Source organism: Drosophila yakuba, chromosome 2L (genome assembly GCF_016746365.2).
Source record: "Drosophila yakuba strain Tai18E2 chromosome 2L, Prin_Dyak_Tai18E2_2.1, whole genome shotgun sequence".
NCBI lineage: Eukaryota > Metazoa > Arthropoda > Insecta > Diptera > Drosophilidae > Drosophila > Drosophila yakuba.
Window position 1 is genome coordinate 26,134,323 of NC_052527.2, and position 10,936 is coordinate 26,145,258.

The 10,936-nt window shown below is 37.0% G+C and overlaps 1 protein-coding gene across 1 annotated transcript in view; it reads left to right on the top strand.

Annotated features, from left to right (window-relative positions):
• The window catches only part of LOC122319476, a 65,951-nt gene extending 61,472 nt beyond the window's left edge, over nt 1-4,479 (top strand). Inside the window, exon 5 of the mRNA XM_043206803.1 lies at nt 3,426-4,479. Within this exon, the coding sequence (XP_043062738.1) occupies nt 3,426-4,479 (1,054 nt within the window). The remainder of the gene's footprint in view (nt 1-3,425) is intronic.
• Nucleotides 4,480-10,936: the final 6,457 nt, after the last annotated feature.

Consider the following 10,936-nt stretch of genomic DNA (forward strand, 5'->3'; position numbering starts at 1 on the left):
TAAGTAAATTTTATAAGTTTAATTGAATGGGCATAAGCAATAATGCATAGGCAATAATAATAAAAACTACCGCCCCCAAAAACCATAACTACGGAACCGTCTACTTTGCTAGACCATAATTCCAATGTAGCGGACTCCACCGTAAATGTAATTAATACAGTTCAGATATCACAGCCTGAACTTAAAACAATTACAATACTCCTCATAATAGTAGTAGTACTGCTAGGTGTCAGTATGATAACAAAATTATATAAATTGCAAAAGAGGTGCCTCAAGAAAAGATACTTTAACGCATTAGATCTGGATAAGGTCTAATTAGTATGTTCAGTATCCCAATTAAATCTTTAATTCAAATATTAAAAAAAAGACAAGAGAGAACGCTATAGTCGAGTTCCCCGACTATCTGATACCCGTTACTCAGCTAGTGGAAGTGCGAAGGAGACATTTCGACACTGACAGTTTTTGGCGATTTGTGGGCGTTAGAGTGGGCGTGGCAAAAAGTTTTTTGGCAAACTGATAGAAATTTATAAGACTAATACAAAAATGAAAAAATATTAAAACATTTTTCAAAAGTGTGGGCGTGGCAGCTTTGGGCGGTTTGTGGGCGTAAGAGTGGGCGTGGCAGAAAGTTTTAAGGCAAATCGATAGAAACTTACAAGACCGACCAATACAAAAATGAAAAAATATCAAAACATTTTCAAAAGTGTGGGCGTGGCAGCTTTGGGCGGTTTGTGGGCGTGGCAAAAAGTTTGTTTGCAAATCCATAGAAATTTACAAGACCAATACAAAAATGAAATAATATCAAAACATTTTTTAAAAGTGTGGGCGTGGCAGTTTTGGGCGGTTTGTGGGCGTTTGAGTGGGCGTGGCAACATGAATTGAATTGAATGAATTCTATGTCTCTGGAGTTTGTATGCTTAATGTCAACTTTCTAGCTTTTGTTCCTAAGATCTCGACCTTCATACGGCCGGACAGACGGACGGACAGACGGACATGACCAGATCGACTCGGCTCCTGATCAAGAATATATATACTTTATATGGTCGGAAGCGCTTCCTTCTGCCTGTTACATACTTTTCAACGAATTTAGTATACCCTTTTACTCTACGAGTAACGGGTATAAAAATTAAACATTAAAAACATAACAAAGAAACATTGAGTAGGCCCCCACACTTCGCAAGTAGAATATACTTTCTGGGGGAAAATAGTAAAAGTTCGTAAATTTCATTAGAGCATGGAATGGCATGAAATATACACATCAATTAAAAATATAAAAATTAAAAAGTCATATAAATGCTTATCAATGAATAGGCCTATACAGGCCTGATTTAATGAAGCACGAATTCTAATATACGAACATAGGGAAACAATTAATTCAGAACACTGGTCTAAGTTATCAAGACTATTAATCAAAGATCGGTTAAACTTGATAGCAGTTAAAAGGAAATTTAGTTTGGATATATCAATTCCAACAATACTAAATACCCCTTTAAAGATTAATGCAGACGAACAATCTGAATCAATAGAACCAGAAGAAAAATATACCGACATCGAAGATAATGACCTATTAAACCTAACAATTCCAGCTATATTAAAATTAGTTGAAACCCCTTATCAAGAAAAAGCAGAAAACTTTAAAATAGAAAATACAATGGCACAGTCCAATACTGATTTTCTAAGCATCAAAGCTTATACCTGACTTAAAGCTGAAAACTAAACAAATATTTTAGATGCTCTAAATATAGTAAATTCAATCAAAGGAGAACATGAGTCTCTAGCTGTTTCTGTTATAAAAACCAAATTAAAAGGAACAGCAAGAAATCTGATAAACAGTGAAACTACCATAACACAGGTAATTTCGAGTCTTAGAGAAAATGTACAGGGCGAGTCAGTTAAAGTGATAACAGCAAAGCTGATGAACCTTCAACAAAAGAATAAATGTGTCATCCAATATACAAAAAAGGTCGAGCATATGACAAAAGTTATTGAAAGTGCATATATAAATGATGGACTTTCACTTGATCTAGCACACAGCATGCTATTACGGCTATGACCACAAACTGTTCCATAGAGAAAGTAAAGCTTATAATGCAAGCAGGTACTTTCAACAATATGAACGACGCTATCTCAAAGTTCGTTGGTAGCTGTACCGACGCAACTGGGAAGAGCAACGCAGTATTGTTCTATCATCAAAATAGAGGCATCCGTAATGGTAACTCAAATAGAGGCAGAAACAATAATGGAAATTATAACAATTACAACAGGAACAGAAACAGTAACCGAGAAGGCGGTAACCGCGGTAATAACAATTCCAATCGAGGTAGAAATTATAACAACAGAAATAACAATAACAACAATGTACGAGTTACACAAGGTTCCTCGGAGAACCAACAAGCACCTTTAAATACACAAAACTAGTTTGTTCGATGAATCTCAATCTAAAATATATGCAAATTTTTCAAATGCAAATAACAAACAAAAAATTGACATTCCAAATAGACACTGGAGCAGACATATTACTTTTAAAAGAAAATGTCATAGAATCCACGAACGACGAACAGTCCATCGGACTGATCAATACAGAAATTCAAACAGGGAAATTCATAATACCACACAATTTTCATGTTGTTAATTTTAAATTTCCAATACCATGTGATGGTATATTAGGCATTGACTTTATTAAGAAGTACAATTGCCAGCTTGACTTCAAACCAAATGAAGACTCGTTTATAATTAGACCCCATAACTTAAAATATCCTATTTATGTACCAATTACGTACAATGCAGGAAATAACACAACTCTTCTACCAGCAAGATCCGAAGTAGTCCGCAGAATTTTACTATGTCCGTCCGATATTGATATATTAATACCTAACCAAAAAATTCAACCTTGTATTTTTATAGCAAATATGGTAGCAAAAGCTAACATGGCTATTGTCCGATTGTTAAATACAACATCAAATAACCAAATGGTGAACCTAGACAAAATAGAATTCGAATCATTAAAAAATTACAACCTCATTAAGTCCGTTCCCAGAAGGAACGGAAAATGTATTGCAAAAGCTAAAAAAAAAATTTTAGCCACTTGAAAAATTATGCATACATTATAGTGATATATTCAGACTTGAAACCGAAACAATTACAACAAATAATTTTTATAAAAAAAAATTTAGATTGAAAGACAATGAACCGGTTTATATAAATAACTACAGAAACCATCACAGTCACATAGAAGAAATAAAGTCCCAAGTACAAAAACTAATTGTAGACAAAATAGAAGAACCATCTGTATCAGAATACAACAGTCCGCTTTTATTTGTTCTGAAAAAAGCTCTACCGGACTCAAATAAAAAAAGATGACGATTAGTAATTGACTATCGTCAAATAAATAAACAACTACTGTCCGATAAATTCCCGCTCCCTAGGATAGACGATATACTCGATCAATTCGGAACACCAGAGCAATGCCACCGGCTTGTAGAGCAAATATTGGAGGCCTTCGAAAGGAAGCAATACTGCTGCGCCGTCATGCTGGATGTCAAACAGGCCTTCGACAAAGTCTGGCACCCTGGTCTCCACTACAAGATCAAGTCGCACCTTCCCGGATCCCACTTCGCCTTCCTCAAATCCTTCACCGAGGGTAGAGAGTTCCAAGTTCGCTGCGGAACAGCGACCAGCACGCCTAGGCCGATAAGAGCCGGAGTACCCCAAGGCAGCGTTCTTGGACCAATACTGTACACACTCTACACAGCAGACCTTCCTATCACACCCTCCCGAAGCCTAACAGTGGCCACATACGCCGATGACACCGCCTTCCTAGCCTCCGCCTCAGACCCCCAAGAAGCATCAGCCATCATTCAAAGCCAGCTGGATGCCCTCGACCCATGGTTGAAGCGATGGAACATTGCCGTGAACGCAGACAAATCCACCCAAACTACTTTCTCCCTGCGCAGAGGAGACTTCCCCCCAGTCACGCTCAACGGGGAAACTATTCCATCTTCAAGCACCCCGAAATACCTCGGATTGACGCTAGACCGGAGGCTCACTTGGCGCCCCCACCTAATCGCCAAACGACACCAGGCCGACCTGCGCCTCAAGCAACTCCATTGGCTCATCGGGAAAAGGTCCAAACTTAGGGAGAACCTAAAACTCCTCCTGTACAAGGCCATCCTGAAGCCAATTTGGACTTATGGGATTCAGTTGTGGGGCACTGCAAGCGTCTCTAACCGAATCCGCATACAACGCTTTCAAAACAAGTGCCTAAGGCTAATCTCTGACGCTCACCCATACCACGAGAACTCGACAATCCATAAGGAGCTAGGAATACCGTGGGTAGCAGAGGAAATCTCCCGATTCAGTGCGAGATACGCCAAGCGTCTAGACAACCACCCAAACCATCTGGCTATCAACCTCCTGGACAATAGTGAAACCACCAGGCGCCTCCAGAGGAAACACCCGCTTGATCTCCCCCACTTATAACCCACTACAATGAACCCCCGACCTATCTACAACTTTGTAATCCCTTAAGTTAATGCCCCCCCCCACCCAAACATTTAATTATTGTCCACATGGACAGATTTTAAATTAATAAATGTACGATACAAAAAAAAAAAAAAAAAAAAAAAAAAAAAAAAAAAATTAGGAAGAGCAAAAAATTTCTCATGTCTGGACTTATGATGAAATGGCTTTCATCAAAGAGAACTTGATGAAAATTCTAGATCGTAATTTTCAATGAGCAATGGCTCATATTGCTTCGCGCGACTGTCATACGGCTTAAAAATAGTTCCCAATTCATTCCAAAAAAATGATCACTATAGCATTCTCTGGTCTAGAACCTTCGCAAGCTTTCCTATACATGGACGATCTAGTTGTAATTGGTTGCTCCGAAAAACATATGGTAAAACATTTAAACGTTTTAGACATATGTAGGAAGCATAACCTGAAATTACACCCAAAAATTGTTCGTTCTTCATGCATGAAGTAACCTTTTTAGGCCATAAATGCACTGCCTGATGACAAGAAATATGACGTCATCCAAAAGTATCCAAGATGCAGATAGCGCTAGAAGATTTGTTGCATTCTGCAATTACTATCGAAGTTCTATAAAAAACTTCGCCGACTATTCACGGCGCATAACGAAATTATGTAGAAAGAATGTTACTTTTAAATGGACAGAAGAATGCCAGAACGCATTCGATTATTTAAAGCAAACGTTAATGAATCCAACCTTGCTACAATATCCGGACTTTAGCAAAGAATTTTGCATAATAACAGATGCAAGTAAGCAAGCATGCGGAGCAGTTTTAACTCAAAACCATAGTGGACTCCAATTTCAAGTTGCATATGCATCTAGATCATTCACAAAGGGTAAGAGTAATAAGAGCACAACAGAACAAGAGTAAGCAGCGATACACTGGGTAATAGTACATTTTCGACCATATATCTATGGCAAACACTTCCTAGTAAAAACAGATCATAGACCACTCCCATACCTTTTTTCGATGGTTAATCCAAGTTCAAAATTGACACTCATGAGGTTAGAATTAGAAGAATATGATTTCACTGTAGAGTATCTAAAGGGAAAAGACAATTTTGTGGCAGATGCACTGTCACGTATTACTATACATGAGCTGAAACACATGTCAGCAAACGTACTAAAAGTCATTACAAGACAACAAAGTAAACAGAAAAATTTCTGCGCAGAAAAAAATATAAATCAACAAGAAGAAACTCTTGTTAACGCTTCTAGGCCCAACGTATATGAAGTCATTAATAATGACGAAATACGGAAAGTAGTGACTCTGCGAATAACTAAATCAAAATGTTTATTTAAACGTGGATATAAAGTTATAGCAAGAATTGATGTTAGCGATCTGTACAACAATGGAACTCTAGACTTAGGTCAGTTCTTCCAAAGACTTGAAACCCAAGCCGGTATACACGAGATCAGCCAACTCAAAGTGGCACCGAGCCAATAGACTCTTTTAAAAGAATGGGCAATAAATTATTAAAACTATTAAGAGTAGCGCAACTCAAGCCGGTGACCCAAATTTATGATCAAAAAGATCAAGATTTTTACATACCATGACGATCCAATTCAAAGAGGTCATAAAGGCATAACAAAAACACTTGCGAAAATGAAAAGACATTAATATTGGAAAAATATGACACGTCATATCAAAGAGTGCATTAATAAAAGTCAAAAATGCCTGACGTCTAAAACAACGATACATACAAAAACACCCCTTACACTAACAGAGACACACACTTACGCTTTCGACAGAGTTATAGTAGACACTATTAGTCCACTACCTATATCGGAAAATGGTAATGAATATGCAGTCACTCTAATCTGTGACTTAACAAAATATTTAGTTGCCATACCAATTCCCAATAAAAATGCAAATACAATCCCAAAAGCTATATTTGAATCTTTCATTCTAAAGTACGTTCCAATGAAGACGTTGATTACGGACATGGGAACAGAATATAAGAATAGCATTATAGTCGACTTATGCCAAAAGTTAAAAATAGACAACATAACGTCTACAGCTCACCACCGCCAGACATTAGGTACCGTTGAAAGAAGTCATAGAACCTTCAACGAATACATACGCTCATACCATCCAACTTTCGAGGTGACAATTGACACAGGTACCGTAATAAAAGAGAGGCCAGAAAAGTCAACCAAACGAATTCATTGTTTTCGTAAGGCAAACTTTCAGAGGTTAAATCTTTTTATATCTGGCTTTAATTGGTCCGATCTATATTCTTGCAACATAATGGCCGATGCCATAGATATTTTTTATACTGCAATTAAATCATTTTTCAACTCTTGTGTTCCGATGTAGTATCCGTCTACTTCTAACAAACCACCTTGGTTTAATAAAGAGTTGACACACCTAAGAAATGTTAAGTCCAGACTTTATATAAAATTTAAAAATACCGGTTCTCAATCTATATTTTCTAAATATGTAAGTGCTCGGTTAAATTTTACCGTGCTTAATGCTCAGTGTTATAAGAATTATTTAAACCGTTGTAAGTTCCAGTTCGCACAGGATCCCAAACAGTTTTATAATTTCGTTAACACTAAGCGTAAAACAACTAGTTACCCTTCCTCGCTATTTTTTGAAAATACTTCGGTAACATCGGCTCAGGCAATAGCCGATCTATTTGCCAAGTTTTTTCAAACCATATATTCTACGTTACCTCATTCCGAACGGCCTTACTCTTACGCGGTATGAAAGTCAAATTTAATATTCTGTCCCACTTTAAACGAAAGCTCACTGCTTTATGATCTTCAGCGAGTTAAGCCAGTCTATTCGCCAGGTCCCGACGGAATTCCTGGCTGTGTGCTTAGATTCTGTGAGGAAGCCTTGTGCAAACCTCTACTAAAACTGTTTAACTTATCTCTAGAATCTACACAGTTTCCCCAAATATGGAAGGAGTCCTTTGTGATCCCTCTCCATAAAAAAGGTAGCAAATCGGATGCAAGCAATTACAGAGGAATCTCCAAATTGTCTGCTATCCCTAAGCTTTTTGAAAACGTTATCACTCCTCATTTGCAGCACCTTTGTAGGTCAATTATTTCACCATGTCAGCATGGTTTCATGAAACGCAGATCAACAACTACTAACCTTCTGGAGCTAACCTCCTTCGTAGTACAGGGTTTCAAAAATAATCTTCAAACAGATGTCATTTATACGGATTTTAGTAAAGCATTCGACTCTGTTAATCATTCACTTTTAATAAAAAAACTTGATTTATTAGGTTTCCCTGTTGATCTCCTAAATTGGATTCTAAGTTATCTGAATGGCAGGACGCAACGGGTCCTCTTTAAAAATTCTCTTTCTTGTATTCTCCGAGTCAAATCCGGCGTCCCACAAGGGAGCCACGTAGGTCCGCTCCTTTTCACCTTATTTATTAACGACCTTCCCTTAATAATAAATCATTCGCGTGTACTAATGTACGCTGATGATGTAAAATTATGCTTGCAATATAAGGACATTTCTCGCCATTTGGACTTACAATCCGATCTAGATTGCTTTCAAACATGGTGCCGTGATAACGTATTAAACTTAAATGGCTCTAAGTGTAAAGTTATGACCTTTTGTCGTGCCAACTCAATGCACGCAACTTACACTTTAAGTGGGTGCTCTTTGGACAGAATAACACATGTTAATGATCTTGGTGTTCTTCTGGACCCTAAACTTAAATTTTCAGACCATATTTCGTCTATTGTCAATAAGGCCAGGGGTGTGCTTGGTTTTATAAAACGGTGGTCAAAGGAATTTGATGATCCTTACATGACCAAAACCTTATTTATTTCTCTAGTCCGTCCGATCCTCGAGTATGGATCACCTGTTTGGAGTCCACAATATGAAGTTTACTCGGACCGCATTGAATCGGTTCAAAAGAACTTCTTACTTTTTGCTTTAAGGCGCCTTAATTGGGATGCAAACCGTAGATTACCTCCTTATTCGAGTAGATTAATGTTAATTAACTTACCCTCCTTAGCTAACCGTAGAGCGATGCTTGGAACAGTCTTTATTTTTAACCTTATTCGTGGTGAAGTGGATAGTCCCGACTTGGTTAGTCGGCTAAACTTCACTGTTCCAAGCAGATTTACTAGAAATTACGTACCTTTAATTTTAAATCAGTGTAGATCTAACTATGAGTTGCATGATCCCTACAGATTATTATGTTCTGACTATAATAGATTCTATCCTATTATCTCTAATTCTGACTCTCTGCCGTTTTTAAAGCGATCAATACTAACATACTTAACGAATTCTTAGATATTACTACTAGCATACATATATTTCCTCGTCCTTTACTGTCTTCTATATCGCGTCTATCTTCCCGCGATTCGAGCCGTACGATACACGGCAGCGCCCCTCGGTCGGTTGGGCGGGAGGTGTGGCCGTATGACTCGCGCGAAAAAAAAAAAAAAAAATATATATATATATATATATCAGTAGATAAAACTGACTGGGATATATGGTTACAATATTTTGTTATCCGTACATCCGTAACGTATAATTACTGTCCATACGAACTCGTATTTGGTAAGACTAGTAACTTAGCAAAACAACTTAGTAACATAGATAATATAGACCCTATATAGAAAACGCGTACAAAAGGCCACGCATATTATTAGAAAGCAATAAAATAAAACAAAAACACAATTATGATAAGAAAGTAAGCGATTTTAAACTAAATGTAACGTTTTAATAAAAAACGAAATAGGTCATAAACTGGAACCAAAGTATCTAGGACCATTTGAAGTAATTAAAATAGAAGAGATAACGTTTTAATAAAAAACGAAATAGGTCATAAACTGGAACCAAAGTATCTAGGACCATTTGAAGTAATTACAATAGAAGAGAATAAAAACATAGTGAGTAAAAATAAAAAGAACCATGAACAGAAAGTACATAAGGATATAATATATAATCAATGAAACATTCTAACAAAAAAAAATATTTCGAGACAAAACTTTTTCTAATAATTAACATAGATAAGAAATAGTATATTAACAAAAACAAAACAAAAGACTACATATATTACGTCATTTCTTTAAGAAGAGATTATGTAGAGGATATACATTGTGACACTTTGTCATAATAAATAATAAATATAAACTACACAAAAAGGTCACCAACCATTACACAAGCACTCCAGCTCTTGAAATACGATCTAACGCTTATACATAAACCGATCGCGGAGCGTGAGAATGCTGAGCATGCACTTAGCAGCTCAAGTGGTCAAGCCATGCGTAACATACATATGTATGCCTTCTGCATACACAATAAAGAGTACATAGTCTTAAGTATACCATGTGCGGGTTAGCTGCACCCAATGTCAGCATGCTACGGGCATTCAAATAAAAATACTGGAACAGAGCAGACGTTCTGAACCCAAAAAATTCTTGTTAAAGAATTTATACTTCAAACCAGTCTTAAAAACCAAATTAAGTAGATATATTCGACAGCAATGACAATTATTAAGGTGGATCAACACAATTCTTCGACGGTGATAAAGCTCAATTGAAGAATAAACAAGAGAGAACGCTATAGCCGAGTTCCCCGACTATCTGATACCCGTTACTCAGCTACTGGAAGTGCGAAGAGTCTTCAACACTGACAGTTTTTGGCGGTATGTGGGCGTTAGAGTGGGCGTTGCAAAAAGTTTTTTGGCAAATCGATAGAAATTTACAAGACCAATACAAAAAATGAAAAAATATCAAAACAAAACAAATACAAAAAAATACAACAATCAAAAATATCAACATGAATCTACAAACTTCCGCTGCTCCTATGTCTCTGAAGTCTGTATGCTTACTCTCAACTTTCTAGCTTTTGTAGTTCCTTAGATCTTAACGTTCATACGGACGGACAGACAGACGGAAAGACGGACAGACGGACGGACAGACGGACACATGGTATACTTAAGACTATGTACTCTTTATTGCGCATACATATACACGTGTATGCAGAAGGCATGCATACATATGTATTATACGCATGGCTTGACCACTTGAGCTGCAAAATGCATGCTCAGCATTCTCACGCTCCGCGATCGGCTTATGTATAAGCGTTAGATCGTATTTCAAGAGCTGGAGTGCATGTGTATTGGTTGGTTGCCTTTTTGTGTAGTTTATATTTATTATTTATTATGACAAAGTGACACAATGTATTTACTCACAGGAAGGGGTGCAACTACCTCGTTGAGTCAGAGTGAATTCAACAAAGAAATTCATTTTGACTATAAAACGAGTATCAAATAACCAGTAGCGATCACCATTGTTCACATGGAAATTCTACTACAATAATTGGCATAGTTCATCAGTAAGGCATTAACTCCCAAAATAGTGAAATGGTGAAATACTCGTATAACTTCTAGTTGGGAACACTTGTGTCCAAAGGAAAATTTC